At 44.6% G+C, this 21,270-nt stretch overlaps 1 protein-coding gene across 4 annotated transcripts in view; it reads left to right on the top strand.

Annotated features, from left to right (window-relative positions):
- CTNNA3 (catenin alpha 3) overlaps positions 1-21,270 on the top strand; it is a 2,257,234-nt gene that overhangs the window by 1,765,802 nt on the left and 470,162 nt on the right. For all 4 annotated transcript variants that reach the window (XM_029609715.1, XM_029609716.1, XM_029609718.1 and 1 more), the window contains one exon: positions 18,777-18,977. In XM_029609715.1, coding sequence (XP_029465575.1) covers positions 18,777-18,977 — 201 coding nt within the window. The remainder of the gene's footprint in view (positions 1-18,776; positions 18,978-21,270) is intronic.

Raw genomic sequence — 21,270 nt, forward strand, 5'->3', positions numbered from 1 at the left:
GAAGAACAGGAAACACAGGACCTTGAAGAAGTGCTGGAACAGGGATGACTCCTGGAGCGAAGGACAGCAGGATCCCAGGAGTGTCTAACTCCTTGTGAAGGCAATGCTGGACTGGACGCTGAGCCCTTTTGTAGGACTGAAGAGGACAATGCCCAGGGAGGGGTCAGCAGGGGGCCACTCCTGGCTGGCTCTTGAAGAGCAGGAGAGAGGCATGCACCCACACCTAAGGAGAGCTGGAGGAGAGAAGCAGGATCATTGGTGGCATCCTCCCAGCCACATGGAAGGCCCAAGAAGCAGGCAGGCAGCGGGAGCAGCCCTGCCAAAAAGCTGGAGGAAGGCAGGCTGCAGGAGTGGCTTCCAGCCGCGAAGAAAGCAAGCAGGGAGAGAAGGAGAGCTGCAGGCACCGGCAGGGACGGCCTCCCTGCCGGGCAAGGACCCGGGCTGTATCAGGCACCAGCAGGGTCGGCCTCCCTGCCAGCCGAAGACCCCGGCAATGGTGAGGACAACTCCCTGTCGTCCGAGGACCCCAGGAACGGTGCAGCGCATCAGGGAAAGCAGGAGCAGCAGCGGTGATCCTGGCCACGAGGGAGAGCCCTCGTCGGCCCGACCCTGCCACACAGGACTGGAGGCAGCCGGGGGGGAGCCTGGCGATGGAGGCACGCCCGCCGCGAAGGAGGCAGCGCCAGCGACCCAACTGGCCGTGGCAAGGTAGGGCACCTGCCTGCGCTTCTCGCGGGCAGGTTCACAACACTGAGTTGGGAATCCCTGATCTAAACCAATTTTTTTTTTTATTGATAACAAGGGAGACAATTTGGCTGTACATTTATAGGTTCATAATTTTTCATTTTACTATCTAGCTATGCCTACTTTGATGTTCAGGATTTGCAAAGTAGAGCACAATTTAATAACAGGAAAGCAGCACATTGGAAAAATTAAAGATACTATATGCATGCAGCTGGACTAAGTGAGCCACTGAGTTTTTTCTAAACTCATGGTGGTTTGCCGGAATCTGGATCTGCTTGTTACAGGCCCTTTCATAATACAATAGGTTCTGAATTTTGCTGAACATTTTAATTTGCTGTATATGACCTCTAAACCATAGCCTTTCTTATAATTGAAAAAAGCTTTCTAAAGCTATTTCATTTTGTAATCTCTGGTTAACATTTTTTATGAAGTAAAAGCATTGAATGTGAAAAATAATTTTCAGTGTATGTTATGTTTGCTAGAATTTGAAGGAAATGCCTTATTAATCAAATACAGTGGTACAATTATTATTCCCTCTTACCTTTTGAATAGTAAAGTCTTCAATTTAATAGGAAACATGAACAACAGTAAAGACTAAATTATCTGTTAAGTGTCATTTAAAGGGATGTCAAATTTGTTAAAATGTTAATTTGAATCTCTCTGACATTTGTTGACAACCATGGTGTAGCAACAAATATACAAATTAAATTAACAGAATTGGTCCATTCCTTCTCAAATTGCTGTTCCTTTAACTTTCTTATAGATGCCAGTGCACCATGGTTATCAAGAAATGTCAACCATTACATCAGCCAATACGGCATAGTATACATATAGTGGCGATGGCTATAACATTTTCATTACAAAGAAGAGATGAATCAATCACTTAGCATGACTCAGAGCTCACCTTCAAGTCATCATCTGCAAATAATCATTCATAATACATGAATCACTGGATGTGATCAGAAAAAAATCAAAATGAATTATTGATCACTTGGGAGTATGGCAGATCAGGATTGACAGTTCATGCATTTTGATTCAGATGTCTTTTATAGTTAAAATAATACTCAGAAAGTATCAGAGTTAGTGAAATTGTAACCCTCCTATCTTGTGTTCTCTATAGATCCAATTAAAATAAGCCCTGAAGGCCTGGCATTCAGTAAATTAGTCACATATAAGTACCCAAAATGACTCCCAAATCACAAATCATGATTTTTGAATAACTGAATGAAATAGCAAAAACTTAAAAGAGCAACAGATCAAAAGTTAGGAGCTTCAGGGATAATGATCAATGGACTACAAGTTTTTGATTTGCACATTTCTATTATGAAAGTTAAAGAAACAAAGAATCATAATCATGCTCATCTAGTCAAGGTGACAAACTGCCTGGCTAAACATTTCTGTATGATGGCTTCCAAATAGAAAGTTATATTGTCACCCAGTTGCTACTGGATAAATTGAAGCATAGAAAGATAATTTGCAAACGTCCATGCCTTGGTTGCACAAGGTGCCATGCCTGAGGGGCCATCTCTCCCTCTTCCTCCTTTATCTGCTGACCTTAGAGGGGAAAACTCACACTGAAGTTTCTAGGGGCAGACTGGAGAGTGGGAAGGGTCGGGACTGTGCTGGAGTATAAGACTGAGGAACCCAAGCAACCTTCTCTTCCTTCTGATGATTTCACAGGTCTCTGTTGCTTAGGATCCACTATGATCACTTCTGCTACTATTACCTGAGAGAAGATTCCACATACTCCGCAGCCCACCTGAAAGGCTATGAGAATGACTGAAGATTTGAAGCATCTGAACCAAAATTTCCCTCCAGCACCCCTGAAATATTTCCTAGTCAGCCTCTGGCAATGCTGGGCATCAGATGATATTATTGGCCTAGGACAAAAAAAGCTGTACAGAGCCAGGGCTCCTGGTCATGGCTAATGGGACAAAAACAAAGTACTGCTTCCTCTAAGGCCAAAAAGCTAGCTTGCTCTAACACACAGGCAGTGAGGACTTGTCTAGAAAAATCTGAAACAGAAAGGAAACATCCTCAGTAAGCACCACAACTGCTGAGGCCATGCAGGCGGTACAGGGCAGAATTTTCTAGCTCACACACCTCTGTATTGTACCTCAAACCTGCTTCCCTCCCAGGACAGCTTTTAGCCTTTCCTCCATGACCCCATACTAGTTGTTGCATGACCTCCCTACTTCACTCTTAGTAAATGCATCTTTTATTTGAGATTTTCTCTTGTAGGCCCTGTACCTCTATTTCCTAGGGATGTGAATCGTTTTTTGACGATTTAAAATATCGTCCGATATATTTTAAATCGTCAAAAAATCGTTAGGGCCACGATACAATACCAATTCCCCCGATTTATCGTTAAAAAATCGTAAATCGGGGGAAGGGGGAGGGCAGGAAAACCGGCACACTAAAACCCCCTAAAACCCACCCCCGACCCTTTAAATTAAATCCCCCACCCTCCCGAACCCCCCCCCCAATGCTTTAAATTACCTGGGGATCCGGCGGTGGTCCAGAACGGCGGCGGTCCGGAACGGCCCCATCAATAGAATCGTGTTGTCTTCAGCCGGCGCCATTTTTCAAAATGGCCGCCGCAAAATGGCGGCGGCCATAGACAAAAACGATTCGACGGAGGAGGTCGTTCCGGACCCCCGCTGGACTTTTGGCAAGTCGTGTGGGGGTCAGGAGGCCCCCCCAAGCTGGCCAAAAGTTTCCTGGGAGTCCAGCGGGGTTCCGGGAGCGATTTCTTGCCGCGAATCGTTTTCGTATGGAAAATGGCGCCGGCAGGAGATCGACTGCAGGAGGTCGTTCAGCGGGGGTTCCGGACCGCCGCTGAACGACCTCCTGCAGTCCAGTGGGGGTCCCGAAAGCGATCTCCCGCTCCCAGGCCATCGGCTGCCACTAATCAAAATGGCACCGATGGCCCTTTGCCCTTACCATGTGACAGGGTATCTGTGCCATTGGCCGGCCCCTGTCACATGGAGGGAGCACTGGATGGCCGGCGCCATCTTTAAAAATGGCGCGGGCCATCCAGTGCTCCTACCATGTGACCACAGAAAATTAACTGTGCGTAGCTTATTTACTTCATTATCTTTATATACATAGAATAAAATTGGCTGATTTACAATCTGTGATAAACCGCTGTAAATGTGGAAGGTTATTACATTAGTCTGCATTGACTTAATGGAAGGGTGAAGGAGTAGCCTAGTGGTTACAGCAGTGGGCTATGACCCAAAGAAACCAAGGTTCAAATCCTGCTGTCACACCTTGTCACCTTGGGCAAGTTACTTTACCCTTAGTTGCATCAGGTACAAAATTAAGGGTGGATTTTAAACTGCCTGTGCACGTAAAATCTGGCCTTTACGTGAGTGGCCACGCTTAAAGACCGGTATGCACACAAGTGCCAGGCTTCCTGGAAGGGGTGGGTTGGGAGGGCATGTTCTGGGTGGGGAGGGGAGGGGTGGGACAGGGGATGGGGTGGGCCGGGCCAGGACAGCACTATTGATGGCTGTCCCGAAGACTCACATGCAGCTGGCTGTTGGGAAAAAGGTAGGGTTTAGGGTGGTGAGGAGGAGAGGGGAGGGAGTATGGATAGGAGGGTAGTGAAGTTCCCTCCCAGTCTGCTCCTTAATTAGAGCGGACTGGGAGGGAACTAGGGAAGGCCTGAATGCATCACTGCGTGGAAATTGCAAAAATCCCCCCCCCCTTGCGTGCGCTGCCCGCACATATGTGTGCAGATTATAAAAACCGTTGTGCATGTGCATGCGGCCCATGGATTTTCCATCATGCATGCGCCAGTGCATCCATGAGCAGCGCGCACATGTGGAAAATCTACGCCTTAGATTGTAAGCCCTGTGAGGATAGGGAAATCCCTATAGTACCTGAATGTAATCCACTTTGATGTACACGCTGAAGTGCTGAAAAGTGGAATATAAAAAGTTAAATAAATAAAATATAACATTAAAGACACACAAATGCAAGCAACAGGACTGACTGATTTAGCTTGGCCTTCTTAACACATATGTAAAGAAATTTTGGTTATCACAATGTATTTCACAGGGAAGGTAACTTTCAAACTGACACACGTGGACATTTCCATGCATATGTCAGTCTGTGCCCAGGCCATTTCATAACATATGTGCACGTTTTAAAATAACCTGGTTGCGTATCTTTGACAGTGGCCAGTGCTGGTTATTTAGAAATGCCTATCAAATGCCAAATAAGAAAACACATTCCATGTTGTTCTCTTCCAGAAGTGGGAGGTGCCCATCAGCTGGCTAAATAATGGTTAAAGCACTTGTCCTCTAGATACTTATCCAAACCTTGTTTAAACTCAGCTAAATTACTAGCTTTGATCACATTCTTTGGTAGCAAATTCCATAGTTTAAGAATGGTTGACTAAAAAAAATATTTTCTAGAATTTGTTCTAAATCGCCTTCTAGTTACTTTCATGGAGTTTTTCCCAGACCTAGTATTACTGGAAATCATAAATAACCATTCCCTAGCAACGTCTTCCACTCCATTCATGATTTTGTAAACCTTTATCATGTCTCCTCTCAGTCATCTCTTCTTCCCTGTTGTCTTTATCTCTGCAATGAATAGGGATGTGCAATCATTTTGGACGAATTAGGCAATTTCAACGAAATTGCCTAATCTGTCCTGGTTTGGGGATCCCGAAAACCGAAGGAATATTTCCCAAAATTTCAGAAATAGTGCACGCTAACTCCTGTTAGCACACGCTAACGTTAAAATTTTCCCTTTTCTTCTTTTCTTTCCACTTTGGACTTTCATCTGTCTCAATGAGTCTTTCAAGTAAGCTGTTTTCATTCTATACCTGTTATAGCTCCACCAGAGATGGAAAAGTGAAGATGTTTTCGAATCTGCACCTTGCTCTTTGATTGTACCAGTCTTGCATCCTGGCCTGTTCCTCGTATCCAGTCTTTCTTCTAGTTCAGTGTCTCACTTATTTTGTTGTACCACTCTTGTGGCCTTGCTGTTTTATTGTACTACCCTTGCAACCCAACCTCACTTCTAGTTCAGTGTCTTGTGGTGTTCTGGCACTTTTACTTCCACAACTGTTCCTCCTGCTTACCATTCTCTTGGTTGCACTGGGGTGAATGGCCCCCAAATAAAAATAATTTAAAAAAGAAAAATGTTCATCTCCCAAAGTACCTCTCTCCTCGTTCAGCACCTTACTGTGTTGTTCTGTCTTTCTGGCCGATTCAGTAAAGTCCGCGGGAGAGCGGACGAACGCCCGCTCTCCCGGCGCGTGCATAGACCACTCGCCTGTGCGCGCAATTCTGTATTTAAATTAGGTGGTACGGTAGAAACAGGCAAAAGGAGGCGCTAGGGACACTAGCGCCTCCTTTTGACCCGGAGCGGGTTTGTCAGCCAACGCTCAATTTTGCTGGCGTCGGTTCTCGAGCCCGCTGACAGCCACGGGCCCGGAAACCGGACGCTGGCAAAATTGAGCATCCAGTTTTTGGCCCGACAGCCGCCGGCCCATTTTTTTCTTCTTTTTTTTACTTTTTTTACTCTTCGTCATGATATTAAGTCGGAGGGTGCACAGAAAAACAGTTTTTACTGCTTTTCTGTGCACTTTCCCGGTGCTGGCAGAAACTAGCGCCTACCTTTGGGTAGGCGCTAATTTCTTAAAGTAAAATGTGCGGCTTGGCTGCACATTTTACTTTCTGTACCACGCGGGCATACCTAATAGGGCCATCAACATGCATTTGCATGTTGAGGGTTGGATGCGCATTTTCCGCCCCTTACTGAATAAGGGGTAAGGGAAAACACGCGTCCATGCTCGGCCTGTTTGTTAGCTCCTGCCCTTTTCATGATGCCTTGGGGAACTCCTGCCACTCCCGGTACCATTTTGCCCTTCTCACTGTGTTTTGGAATGTAGTATGGCCATATGGGAAAATGCTAGCTACATTGGAGGAAAGGTACCCCTTTGCACATTGATACCATGCTCCAAACAGCACCATTTTTAAAGCTGCTGGAGCTGAGGCAGGAGTGAATGGGATTTTTCTGCCCTTAAAGGATTTTTACCAGGACAGCAGAAAGGGAGTAAGTTGGAGCCGGGGTGGGAGTTCCTAAGTCCTGGAAGGTTTTAATGGGGGGTGTGGGGGTGTGGAGGAGGTAGGATGGGGCAGGTGGCTTGGCATGGCCCATATTTATGGTGGAAGTGGAACATGGAATGGCCCAGGGAAGGCCTACATCGAAAGGTCTGGGCCCCAGGGTAAATTGTGGTGGGGCGGAAAGATGATTCCTGGGCCACAGGAGTCCCTTTTTTTTCAAGGCATAGTGCTGGGCTTGTAGTTTGTCCTAGCTGCTTGTTTGATACCAACCTTTCACTATCTATGTAGTGTGCTTTTTAAAAGATGATTTATTTATAATAGTTTTGCTTGGGTTGCCGCTTACCAATATTTGATTGTTTTACTCATTGTGGATCCCTTGCTGCCCCTTTTTGGAGAGTTGCTCCATTAAAATAAACTTCCCTCCAGTTGTCTTCCTTGAATTTTGTTGCTTTATCCTAGACTAGGGGGAGCTACAGTTCTGGGTTCAGGTCCGGATGGGGAGAAAGATTTCTCTTCCAGGGTGCTGTCCACCAGTATCTCTGTGACTACTTCACATTCTATGTCAAAAATCTCCCGGAGGTGCCATTTTGTGAAAAATAACAGCATGGAAGCCAACATTACCAAAGGAGGGAGAAACCAGGAATCACAAAAGGGTTCGTCCATTCCTCAGTAATTCCACACTTGGGTCAAACTCAATGAAAACACTGGGGTCTGTAGTTTGTATTCAAATAAGAGTGTTTATTGTAACTTAATAGGATCCAGGTCAAGATAACAAAAATAAGGATTAGCATGTATCCAATGATCAACAAAAAACAAATGGTTTTTCTGTCCATCCTTACTCTTCTCACTTCCCTTCTGGCTCTTGCACCTTCATCCTGATTGAAAATATCCTCACCAGTGAGAGTGGGATAACTAGATTGTAGTTCTAGTTCAGGCATGAAGTGGTCTGGGACAATCCCCAAGCAAAAATATCCAAGCTTGGTTCTAACAAGCAAAAATACAAGTCTCTTGAGTTAGTGGCTCAAAAGTCTACATCCTTCTCTTCACCCAATCTGTTAACTGGTCAAATGGGACAAAGATCTCTGATTCCAATCCAGACAGCATCACCTTGCTGTTTTGTTTCACTACTCTTGCAGCCCCGCCTGCTCCTCCTGCTCTGTCTCACTTCTGGTTCAGCATCTTGTTGTGGTGCTCTGCCACTGTTACTTCCCTTTCAGCACCTCACGCCTACCTCTCTTTGGTTATACTGGGGGTATTGGCCTCCCAAACAAGAAAATTAATAAAGAAAAAAAAGAAAAATGTTCATTTCCAACCCTATCTTTCTCCCCATTCTGCTTCTGTTATTGCCTAGCCAGCTCCTGCCCTTCTCATACCATTTAACCCTAAGCACCAGACTTTGTGATGTTCATTCCACCGATGGCAACCTTTGCCACTCTCATAATACGTTAGGGTCCTAATATCACTGTTGGCACTTTTTGCCCATTTTTTGCATCCTGGGTGTTCTTGCCACTGTTGATGGTGGGCAGAGTGATAGGAGGAGAATGAGGAATATGGACAGGGAAAGGAATAGAGATAAGGAGGAGGGAGGGTAAAGGAGAAAGGCAGGTGAGTGTGGCAGGAGGAGGATGACAGGCTAGGGAGAGACAGAAAGGGTAGAGAGGAGGGGAGTTTGCAGGACAGGTGTGGGGAGGAGGAAGAGAGGGGAGCGGGAAATGGGAGTAACAGTGAGGATAATGACACCTCTCTGAAAGTGGTAACCCAATCATCCAGCAGCCAGGTAGCAAGACTGCCTCGTCTAAGAGCCTTAAACTTCAACATGGAGGGCAATGAAATGCTGATTGCTGGGGTTCTTGAGAACTACAGTCTGCTCTTTGAGAACCATGCCACAAAGACATCCAGGGCAGCCAAGGCCGCACCATTGCCCAGGCCATATCCCAGCGCAGTGAAATAAGGAGGACTGGAGAGCAGGTAACACATTGCTACCATGATATAAAGGCCCAACTCATGACCAAGGCAGCAAGCAGGAACAAGTATCACCAAAATATGGAAGGAGGACCCCCTTGCTCCATCGTCCTGACCTCCATGGAGCAGTGCCTGATTGAACAGCTGGGACTAGACATATTTGAGGGGATGAAGGAGGTCCTGGATTCCATGTGAGCTGGAACTGGTAAGTTCACCTCACCTGAAAATGTCTAGTCTGCTCCAGATGTACACATATTTTGGCATAAAATGATCCCATTAATAGATTGATGGATTTACTTCTTTGTTTCCACAGCTCTTACCCGGGAAACTGCCGGTCCCAACGGTGAAGCCCCCACGACTAGCAGCACAGCCCCAGGGACAAGCAGTGCAGCAGCAGCAGCTTGTACTGCAATCCTCCAGTTGAATACACCGAGAAACAGTAGAGTGAGGAAGAGGAGGAGGAGCAGCTCTAGCAGCAGCCACCAGAAAAGCACCCACTGCATGCACCCTTTGGCTCACCCCTGCAACTCAACATGAACCTTACTCTCTCCAGCCTGATGCCATGGGACCAATCTGCCCAGTCCCCACCTTGTTCAAGCATGCCCATTCCCCAGCCAGATCCTACAGCACCCAGCCTGATGAGGCCACCAGCCAAGACATGCCAGTACTGGTTCTGCAGACAGTGCATCAGCCTCCACCTACAGTACCAGCAGCACCAGCAGCAGAGGAATAGCAGGTCCATGAAACCATTGACTGCACTGAGAGAAGGCATGGCCTCCAACTGTACCATATATGGGCAGTGCTGGCACATTTGAGGAAGGCTTACATCAGGAACACCTATGCCTTGCAGGTGCCCACAACTGCCCTATTGCAGAGTCTTATCACCATTGCCACCTCTGTCAACAATCTGACATCTGCTGTCACACAACTCTTTCAAAGATTGCCAAAGCCTCCACCAGTGCTATCCCCATTCCCCCCAGGAATAGGGAGCCACCCCTTCATCCTTCTGCCCCCATAGGCTCCCTCTCTCTGGTACCCACACTCAAGCACACTAACACATGCTCCCTTTCCCTTCCCCAAGCACTCTCACACATGGTCTCTCTCACACCCACCCAAGTACCCTCACACATGCTTTCTCTCACAGCCCCCCCTAAGCATCCTTACACATGCTCTCTCAACCGCCCCCAGGCTCACAATCTCTGACACACACATATATACACACACACCCCTGTTCATATACTCACTCTCATCAGAGCCTTTGCTTTCAATGCTCCCTCCCCTCCCCCCCAAGGAGTTTCTTGCCTGGGGGGGATAGGGCCTGTTTGCTGCTGAGCCGACTTGCTGGGAAACATGGCAATCACAGGCAACAGCCTTCCACTCTCTGGCAGTACAGCTGGGAACCGTGCTATCCATCGTGGGAGTGCAGTTACAGAGATGAGAGGAATAAGAGGAGGTGGCACAGACACCAAGCGTGCAGCACTAGTGCTCCCTCCTCCCAGACCTGGGGTGGCAGAAAGGCAATGAGTGATGATGCTGGCTCTCCCCTCATCTCTCACAGCTGGCACTGGGCTCCGGGCACCAGGATCTCGGCCACCATCCCCTGCCATGATGAGGCCTATAGTGGGCAGAGAGGAGGAGGAGCAGTGGCAGCAGCATCTCCCCTGTGCACCACCCGCCTGAGATGCTCCACTGCACTGCTTGACCCCCGAAAGTCAGAGGGCAGCCACCGTCACTTAGGGTGGAGGGGGAAGGGTGATCAGCTGCCACCCGGTACCGAGGAGAAATGCTTACAGGGCAAACCTACCCCCGCAGGCTCCTCACTCCAGCTGCATGAGGGGAACAACACAGGCAGCCACTAGAGGAGTTTGGGGGGGGGGGGGGGCAGTTTTTATTGCTTCCAAAGTTTGCCACCTGAAGCAGCTGCCTCACCCTGCATCATTAATGAACCACCTCTGGCAGTGCTGTCACCTGTGTCTTTGCAGGCCCATGTGACACTATGCATCCAATGTACATGCGGATATTTTAAGATGCACATGGATGTCAGCTATGGAATCAGCCTATAACTAAAGGAGTCTGTGATTGATGATAGTAAATGTCATCTTGTAACTTCAGCTTGTACCTTTAAGCAGCTGAGGTACTTGTGATTTTATGACTTCTAGAGCACTTGGCTCCATATCCTAGGCCCTGATGAAGTTCCATCATACCTAGACTACTATCTCGCCAACATGTGAGGGCTAGGACAGGGTCCAAGGTGTAGCCAAGGCAAGAAAGAAGGCGCCTGCTATGGCAAACTTTGTATACTATGTTGCCAGTCCTACACAAAGGCTATGGCAATATGTTACTCTTTTGGACTGGCAATCACTATGAAAAGATTAGGCCAGCCACATTTCATTGGTTTTAGGTTTATTTAGTGTGTACATTGTCTACTACAGTCTCTTGCACATATTGCTCCATTATGCATAGATAGCCTAACTAAGCCTAAGTGGTTTCTGTGACACACTGATCCAGACAGAGGACCTGTGAGCACAAGAAAGCTCGAGATGAGACCAACTCAAAACATTCTGCTGGGCTCTCTTTCACGGAAGGAGAACTAACAGGCAAAGTAGCATTGTATAACGCTTTGCCGAAGCTGGCTTGCAGTCCTTGTTGTATCCCCAGATTCTGGAAGGATATTGGGGTAGATCGGGAACAATGTCTACTGGGAGACCATGCTGTAGAGCAAGATTATGTAATATACAGCAGAGCAGTACTATCTCAGAGACTTTGGGTGGGCATACATTAAGGCTCCTGCCATTTTATCCAAACAGAAAAATATATTTTTGAGATCACCGAAGGTGCATTCAATGACACTGCGGATAGAACATAAGGCCTTGTTGTACCTCATCTCTGTTGGCGTGTGGAGAATAGCAAATGATGTGAGAAGCCATATCCTGCAACTGTATCCCAAATCTCCTCTAGGAAATAGAGAATGGCTGCATCATTCACACCACCTGATTTTGAGATCTCTCAGCTAACACATAACATGCTATCAGACAATAGAGGTTAGGCTCTGGCTTGACATGAGCCTTAAAAGGATACTGGCAAACCCTAAATCCATGACACCTTTTGCTGTGAGACAATATGAATGTTCTAATGCTTGCTTATGCTGCATCAGACCTTCCTGAATTGAAAACAGCTTCTGGGGTTCATACACAATGTGTCACTAACAACCATGCTCCCAGTAGCCTTTTTTAGCAGTCTTCTAACACTGAAACTGTGTATCACAGCTGCCACAAATGTCATAGTAGAAAGATATCTACTAGAGATGTGAATCGTGTCCTCGATCGTCTTAACGATCAATTTCGGCTGGGAGGGGGAGGGAATCGTATTGTTGCCGTTTGGGTGTGTAAAGTATCGTGAAAATCGTTAAAATCGTGAGCCGGCACACTAAAACCCCCTAAAACCCACCCCCGACCCTTTCAATTAAATCCCCCCCTCCCGAACCCCCCCCAAATGCCTTAAATTAACTGGGGGTCCAGCGGCACACTAAAACATGGCACACTAAAACCCCCTAAAACCCACCCCGACCCTTTAAATTAAATCCCCCCCTCCCGAACCCCCCCCCCCCCAAATGCCTTAAATTACCTGGGGGTCCGTAGCGGCGGTCCATAGCTTAAATTACCTCCGTAGCGGCGGTCCGTAGCTAAATCGGGAGAGTCACCCCGCTGAACGACCTCCTGCAGTTGATCTCCTGCCGGCGCCATTTTCCGTACGGAAAACGATTCGCGGCAGGAAATCGCTCCTTGACCCCCGCTGGACCCCCAGGAACTTTTGGCCAGCTTGGGGGGGCCTCCTGACCCCCACAAGACTTGCCAAAAGTCCAGCGGAGGTCCAGAACGACCTCCTGCGTCGAATCGTTTTGGTCTATGGCCGCCGCCATTTTGCGGCGGCCATTTTGCAAAATGGCGCCGGCTGAAGACTACACAATTTAGTGTGCCGGTTTTCCTGCTCTCACCCTTCCCCTGATTTAGCTACGGACCGCCGCTACGGAGGTAATTTAAGCTATGGACTGCCGCTACGGACCCCCAGGTAATTTAAGGCATTGGGGGGGGTTCGGGAGGGGGGGATTTAATTTAAAGGGTCGGGGTGGGTTTTAGGGGGTTTTAGTTGCCGTGTTTTAGTGTGCCGCTGGACCCCCAGGTAAGTTAAGGCATTGGGGGGGGGGGGGGTTCGGGAGGGTGGGGGATTTAATTTAAAGGGTCGGGGGTGGGTTTTAGGGTGTTTTAGTGTGCCGGTTTTCCTGCCCTCCCCCTTCCCCCAATTTACGATTTTTTGACCATAAATCGGTGGAATTGGTATTGTATCGTGGCCCTAACAATTTTTGACGATTTAAAATATATCGGACGATATTTTAAATCGTCAAAAAACGATTCACATCCCTAATATCTACCTTGTGGTATGATTGTGCATATTCCTGGCTGTTTTGCAGTATGTCCTCCAGAGATATACATTTGTTTGACATGACACAGTGACTCTGAAAGGGCCTAAATATACAGCCCCCAGTTTCTCTTTAACCTGTGAGATGGTCAAGACAAATTGTAGCTGATATCCTGGCTGACGGATCACTACCAGGGCACTTCTGACCTGGGAATCCCTGCGCTGTAGATGCCTAATGGTTTTGCTTTACAAGTGACATTTCAACAACTCCACATAGGAGTATTTGATAAGCCACTTGCCTAAAGTTAACCAGTCAAAAGTGTGTAGTCCCTCATACACAGAACTTTGTGGCAAGTGTATTGTTTGGGCATGCAACATTAGCAGGCTTCTCCGGCATGGAGAGAGAAAACCAGGCCTTGGCTTTATGGCTTGACATCCTAAATGTACACGCCAGTTGTCATGTCACTTATGCTGTCACATAACCGACAGCCCCTCGTGTCATTGCTGTTTGTTGGAAACACAGCCAGAAAGAGAGAGACTATAGAAAGAAGCATCACTCTTATCTACAAGCCAACTGTCACGGTATAGGCTTTCTTCAAAAGATTCAAATAAGGCTGATTGCCTAAGTATAAAGCAATCGTGCTCAGCTCCCGAGTACCTGGCAACCACTTTGAGGATACACATTCAAGCATCACAGACCACTTGCACATTGAAGGAGTGGAAGAGTTTTCTGTTGTCATGGGGTGTGATGATGGCTATGTGAGTTCAGTCGATAGCTCTCAGAACATTAGGAAAATTGACAATGGCATAAAACCCTCTCTTCAATTCCATCAAGTCCTGCCTTTCACGAGGAATTGCTATGTACCAATTAATGTGAGCATGAACAGCTGTTATGACCTGACCTAGACAGCAGGAAAGAAACATTTGGGACATTCCTCTGACGATCCCGAGTGCCATTTGGAAGGAGCCAGATGTCAGGAAATGCAGGGTGCACAAATGTTTGATGAGGCACAGTATAGCATGTGACCTTTCCGTGATTGGATCCAGATCCCTTATGAGATCTTCATATAATTCCATGATAGCCTGAGAGCTGAGGCAAAACCTGCTAGCCACGTGTTCCTCCGACATGCTCAGCAATGTGGTTCGTGGATGAAAGATGCACTCCCTGTATCATCTTCATGCCCTCCTGTGTGGCCAGTGCTGCTGTGGGCCAGGACCCTTGACTGGTGGGCCTGGTGAATCTAGCTCCAGTGCTGGGACTTCCCTAGAAGGGGTTTGAACCTCCCTTGCCTGTTGTTGAGATTCTTGTTCTTTTTCCTGTTGTCACCATTGAACAGCCTAGAGCAGCCAGTATCCTGCTACAAGTAAACTTCCCCCTAACACTGTAGCTTTAGGAAGACAGGTTTTTATTACCCAGGAGGGCTTGGTAGGAGTGTCTGATAGGCTTCATTTTATCACACATGATCATAGCCACGATTCGCGATAATGGCCACTGTTGTGCTTAAAACTTTTTTTTTTTTTTTTGCCCTCTACCGGAAAAAAGAAAAGTATTGATTCCCACATTATTGTGCTGCAAAATGTGGTAGGAAACCCTGGTTTACATAAATATCTAACTTTTGCATACTCATTATCAAATTGCATGCCAGCACGCAATGCAAAATATATTGCATGATTTATGTGCATTAAACCCCATTTAGCACACCCTATAAATTTGTATCAAAAACAATGGAAGCTAAAGCAACTCACTCCCAATCACAAGGAGTAGCAGCAGAATTTGAACCCTGCCTTCCCTCAATCACAGCCCACTGCTCTAACCACTAGGCTATTCCTCCACTGTTGGGGGTTTTCTTTTTCTAATACATTTGACTGCTGAGTGTGTGTCCATACCTGGCTTGCTGCCATACGCCTTACTCTAAGCCTCAGAGTATTATTCATGCCACACTTCTTATTGCATTGCCCTGCATCTATGGTTTGGAAATTTGACACCAGTGCTCCCCCTGCTTTGCACCCCTCTGGATGCCTTTAGGTGTTTTTGCCTCTGTTCCTGCCGTCTTCAAAATTCCTATCAAAATTCTTGGCTATTGGTTTTACCATGCTGATCTGATGCTTTATATACTTGCTGCATTTCTTATGGCTCTCTGTTACCATTATGTCTCTGTTGGTATCGCTGTGTCCTTCCTTTGACACATTGGGTGCTGATACCACTCTTCCTGATGCCTTGCACTGCAGCTGTAGTTTGGGGTTTTAGCACCAGTGCTCCTTCTGCTTTGCTTCTCTTTTGGTGCCCTGTCTCCACTCCTACCGCTTTGCCATTTACTCAGTTCCTTGGGTTTCAGGACTGGTTATACATAATAGAGATAATTTACCTCTCTGAACTGACCAACCATATGGTCAGTTTCAATTTTCTGGGTGTACTGTATGGGCCTTACTCATTTATCTCATGCCCTGTTGGACTTTTTCTTCTAAATTCAAATTCTTGTATTTATTTACTTATTTAAAATCTGTTTATAACCTGCATACATCCTATAGAGCTTGTAGAGATTTACAATAAACATACATCATTAAAAAACATGAAAAGAAAACAATACAAATGAATATGCATAAATACTATATCTCCAATCTGCAAAATCAGATTCAAGCAACTTCAAATGCTTGCTGACACAAATATGTCTTCATTGCGTTCTTAAAACTTTCATTACAAGATATTGAGCGCAGCTGGTTTGAAAGTGAGTTCCACATTTCAGGAGTGGCTATGGAAAAACTCTCTCTCTCTGGTTATGGCACGTCTTGCTACCTTAATTGATGGTATCTCTAGCAGATTATTATTTCCTGCCTGTACCGCTCTCATTGTGTTAGCTGGTAGACCTAGAAGAAGAACATTTAGTAGTCTAAGCCATTCAAAATTGGTGCTTGTAGTACTGTTTGATAATCTTGGGGTTCCAGTAGTGGTTTTAAATTTTTTAATAAATGTAGTTTGAAAAATTAATTGACTATATTGTTAATGTGTAGTTTAATTGAAAGCATATTATATAGAACAACACCTAGATTACCTACTTGGTGTTTACTGACCCTTGGTCTCGTCTGGTATTTACTATTTAGCCTTCGATGGATTATACCACCCGTTTAGTCTTCATTCCCAGGCAAACCAACTAATAGCCATGGTCCACTATTGGCCTAACAGCATCCAAGGTCTGAGTCTCAGTCTGAAAGATGTGGGCCCTCAAGTAGTACTGAGGAGGCTGTCTTCTGACTTCCATATTTCCCCCACCCAGCAGATGGGTGGGGAATTGGTGCTGGATTGTCTTATTGTTATATGGTATTTTTACCTCCATATAAGCACAGCAAAGAGGAAGTCTGTCTCTAAATCTGATTCCTCTTTCCTAGCCCCTTGCTCCATTGATGCTGAAGGATAATTACATCCAAGTCCACTACAAATCTCCTCCAGAGATTTACTCTTACTTTGCCATGCCCAGGAAAAGTAGATTCACCATCTTCCAGCTTCTAGATGGGTCAATTAGTCTTTTGCCCTATACCAATGGTTCCCAAATCTGTCCTGAAGGACCCCCAGCCAATTGTTTTCTTTCATGATAGCCACAATAAATATGCATGAGATAAATTTGCATGCACTGCTTCCATACCATATTTCTCTGGATTCAGGTCACTGTTAGTGATGCTTTTTCCCCCTCACGATGCTTTCATTTTTTCATACCACTGTTGTTGATGCCAAGCTGTCTTCAAACCACTTTTCTAAGTGCCCTTTGTCCTTATTTTGATGCCTCTGGGTATTCATGCCACTGTTGGTGCTACTTTGCCTTTTTCATAATGCTTTGGAGGTTCTAGCAGGGGAACACAGCTATTTATATAACCTTGACTGAAAAAAGGTTCTTCTGTCTGAGAAGTCATCCTTTTTGATATGTGCACAACTTCCAAAGAGACAAGAATAGAGCGGGAAGGGAAGAAGAGAAAAACCACCCGGCCAAGTCTTCTGAATTAACCTTAACATTCAATGGGATGAACAATGTACAGGCAGCTCATCCTCACATCCTTCTGTCAGTGCCTTGGGGCTTTCATGCCACTGGTGTTAGTGCCCTTTTCCCTCCTTTTGGTGCTTGGGGCCTTCATGCACTTTTCTTGCTGCCCTTTGCCTCTCTTTTGGTGACTTAGGGTCTTCATGCCACTGGATTTAGGGACCTTTGCTACCCTTTTGGTACCATGAGATTATATGTAATCACTATAACATATACCATGAGATTATATGTAATCACTATAATCTCATGGTACCTTTTGGTACCATGAGATTATATGTAATCACTATTGGTTTAACTGTTCCTCATATAATCATGCGTTAATTGTAAAGCCTGTTGCTAAATTTTGTGTTCTCTGTAAACCGATGAGATGTTCCCAACGTTCGTCGGTATATAAAAGCCATTAAATAAATAAAATAAATAAATAAATGAGGTGCTTTTTCTATTGTTGGGACTGCTTTGACCCCTCACACTGCCTTGAGGTCTTTATGTCACTCTTTTTGCTGCCTTTTGCCTCACTTTTGGTAACATGGAGCCTTCATGCCACTGTTTTTGGTGCCCTTTACCCCTCTTTTGGAGCCTCTGGGTATTCATGCCACTGTTGGCACTGCTTGGCCCCCTCACTGTACTATGGTGTGTTTATTCCAATGTTGGTGCTGCCTTGCTTTTCTTTTGATGCCTTGAGCTGTTCATGCCACTTTTGTTGTCCATCGCCCCTGTTTTGAAGCTTTTAAGTGTTCTTGCCATGGCTGGCATCGCTTTGTACCTTTCATTGTGTTTAGGGTGTTCATGCCTCTGTCTGGACTTCTTTGCTCCTGTTACAGTGCCTTGGGCTATTCGTTCCACTCTTGGTACCACTTTGCCCCACTTGGTGTCTTGGAGTGCTCTTCTCTCTGCTGCTGGTTTCTGCCTGCAAGTGTCAATAAAGTTGGATAGAAAACCTCAATTTTAGATCCCAAAATAGGATGTGATGCTTTACCCATTGACTTTAATTGAAAATGAATGACCAAATGGCACAAATAAATAAATATTTTTTATTCCTTTAGCCAAACAAAACAAATCACCCAGCCAAATGAACTAAATGAACAAACCAAATTGAATGTTTTTTTCCTCACACATCTCTAGTATGCTGTAGTTGTTTGAGACTTAAAAAAAGATACACATTTTTCTACATAACTGCAGATCACTGCTTTGTAAATCAGACATTTTGAAACTTAGTGCATGGAGAGTTTCATAGAACTGTCAAAACAACTGATAGTACTTTATTTGTAGCACCAAGAATTTGCTGTGTCAATGCCACTGTTGCAAATTGAATATTGTATAATGTTTGAATTGCAATAATGTAGGCTTCTTAAAAACAGAATCTACTAATCAGTTTGAAGAACGGGGAGATTAATGTATTAGTTTTCAGAAAGAGAAGAGGAAAGCCAAGAGTATTTTTGCCTAATCTTTGTCTAATTTGTTTTACATTACATGTTCATCTGTCTTACATTTCCTTTTAATGTGAATAAAAAGAATAACACAAACGTTTTGCTTTTTATAGAAAGCCACATTCTTGAGGATGTTAACAAGTGCATCATAGCTTTGCGAGAACAGGATGCTGATGGCTTGGATCGAGCAGCTGGTGCCATTCGAGGGCGGGCTACAAGAGTGGCTCATATAGTTTCTGGAGAGATGGACAGCTACGAGTCTGGCACCTATACTGAGAGCGTAAGGAAAAATGTTCAGTTTCTTACAAAATCTGGTAAGTTAAAGTTCTAAAGGGAATTTCATTGCATCTTCCGTTGTACTTGTAATAAAACTGTCAATTTATTATAAAGTTAAATGAGCAACTGAGCTAACATATAAATGGCTCCCTGAGGAACTCAGCTAGAGGAGCTGTCCCTTTAACTCTGTGATAAGTTTCTGATTAAAAACTAATGAATTGATGTCTCAAAGGCCTTGAAAGAAATTGTATAGGATGCTACAGACATATGTGTAACTTTCATAAGTAAATATTGAAATAATGTGTTGTTGTATAGTGTTTATAGTTAGGTTACTTGTGGAATAACCTGTCAAAAATAATGGGATGAAAAGGCATGTGTATAGTGGTGGAATGAAAGGTTTATGTTGGTACATACTTACATAAGTAAGGTGATAGTGTAAATAGATTATTTCTATTTGGTGTTAGTGACTCTGCTTATTGGGTATTATGTTTGTTGCTAACATATGTTGGAGATTTATTTGTATGTGAAAAGTTGTTCATGTTAAATGGTATGTTATGGCATGAATGCAGTGTAGCTGAATTATGTTGCAGTGCAATCTAACCCTCAATGTGACTCTGGGTTGAAAATGGCAATTGAATAACTGTGCCCTCACTCTTGGTGGTACATGTTGTGGGTAAGGGTGACATAGGGTTGCATATGTGGAGGTGTGTGTGTCTATGTAATTAGGTAAGGTCTGTCTCTGCTGGCACATATGATTGAGTGTAACTGTGGAGTTGTGAATTTGTGTGACTTGGCACATTGACTGTATGTTTGTATGCATGGAAGTGAGAGGGTATTGTAGTATGAGAGGAGGGGAATTATCTATAAGAATAGTAATTTTGCGAGTAATAATAATTCTTAGAATCCAGAAAATTCATAATAAACTAAGGTTTTTTTTACAGTATAAGATTATAAATTACAAACCCATCAGATTATAAAATATTTCTTTATAGTAATTTAGTTATGTGCATTTGTAAGGGATCTCTCAAAGGTTATATGCAAAAAGACAAAGATTTGCTGATTATTCTTAAAGATAATGCTTAGCTTCAGGTCCAGGCAGGCCACACCTGAGTCCTGAAGAGAAAGATGGTGACAGGGAGCTATAGACTGGTCTTATGCCAGGAAATCAGGATATTTTTGTGATGATGTTTGTTATTTTTTAGCTTGGGTCATTTTTCCTGTTTTGATAGTCAACTATATAATTTTTCAGCACCTTGTATATTTAATGTTTTTGCTTATGATTTAGGGTTGTGTAGGGAAAAAAATGTGTTTTCATTTTCCAGTTTGTTTTCGGAGGGTTTATTTCCTATGAATTTCAGTTCATGGATTGCTTGATTTATTTCATTCTTGTGAAAATTAAACCAAGCAATAAAAAAAAAAAAAGGCCACCCCCTCCCCTGAGCCCTTCCTTCCACCCTCCCGGAAAAATGATGGGGCCAGCATCCCCCCATCCCCCCATTCCCCCTTACCCAGGCCGGTGGGAATCCGCCAGTTCGGACTAGGCCGAAGTCTCAGACTTGCCTAGGGCATATGCCACAGCCCCTGCTTTGTGCCTCAGCCTATGCTGTAGGTGACACCATGGCTATGGGCCTAGACCTAGGCCTGATGCATTTGATTAAAACAAAATGAACAAATAAAGTTTGAATCGTTTGGAAGTCCCCAGATTTATTTTGGGGCACTCGAGAGAAACAAATTAGCCTTATTTGTCATGTTTTGCACTTTCATTTTAATGAATGCACATCCCTATTGTGATTTACAAACATGTGCTCATCCTTCTCCAACTTAATCACACATTGTTTACTATTTGAGTGCTGGACATTTCTGTTTCAATTTTTTAATCCCTCAAAAATCACTATTACCAGCTTTGGTCATATACAGTGTGCCTACTTACTTAATGAATAACTGATGCTGCAAAAACAGACTTACTCTATCAATTTCCACCCAGCATTATGGATTCTACTCTAGACTTCTTCCATCATTACCTGTTCTTTTCAATACTTCCTCTTCCCTTTGGCATTCTTAAGAACGTTTATTACCAATTCAGTAACTTTACAAAATTACATCACTCCATTGTCACATTACACAGAATCCGCTCAGCATGTTTGTTTTTTTTTTTGAAACAATGGAATACAAGATTTTATAAATAAATAAGTAAATACAGTAAATAAATAAATAAATATAACTGAAGGTCAACATAACATCTCCATCCAGATTGGACACCTTACGTATGTCAACTATCTTCGGCGTCAACCCAGAGAATGTGTATATATCATTTGCAGTTCATATACCTGT

This window comes from Rhinatrema bivittatum, chromosome 7 (genome assembly GCF_901001135.1).
Source record: "Rhinatrema bivittatum chromosome 7, aRhiBiv1.1, whole genome shotgun sequence".
NCBI lineage: Eukaryota > Metazoa > Chordata > Amphibia > Gymnophiona > Rhinatrematidae > Rhinatrema > Rhinatrema bivittatum.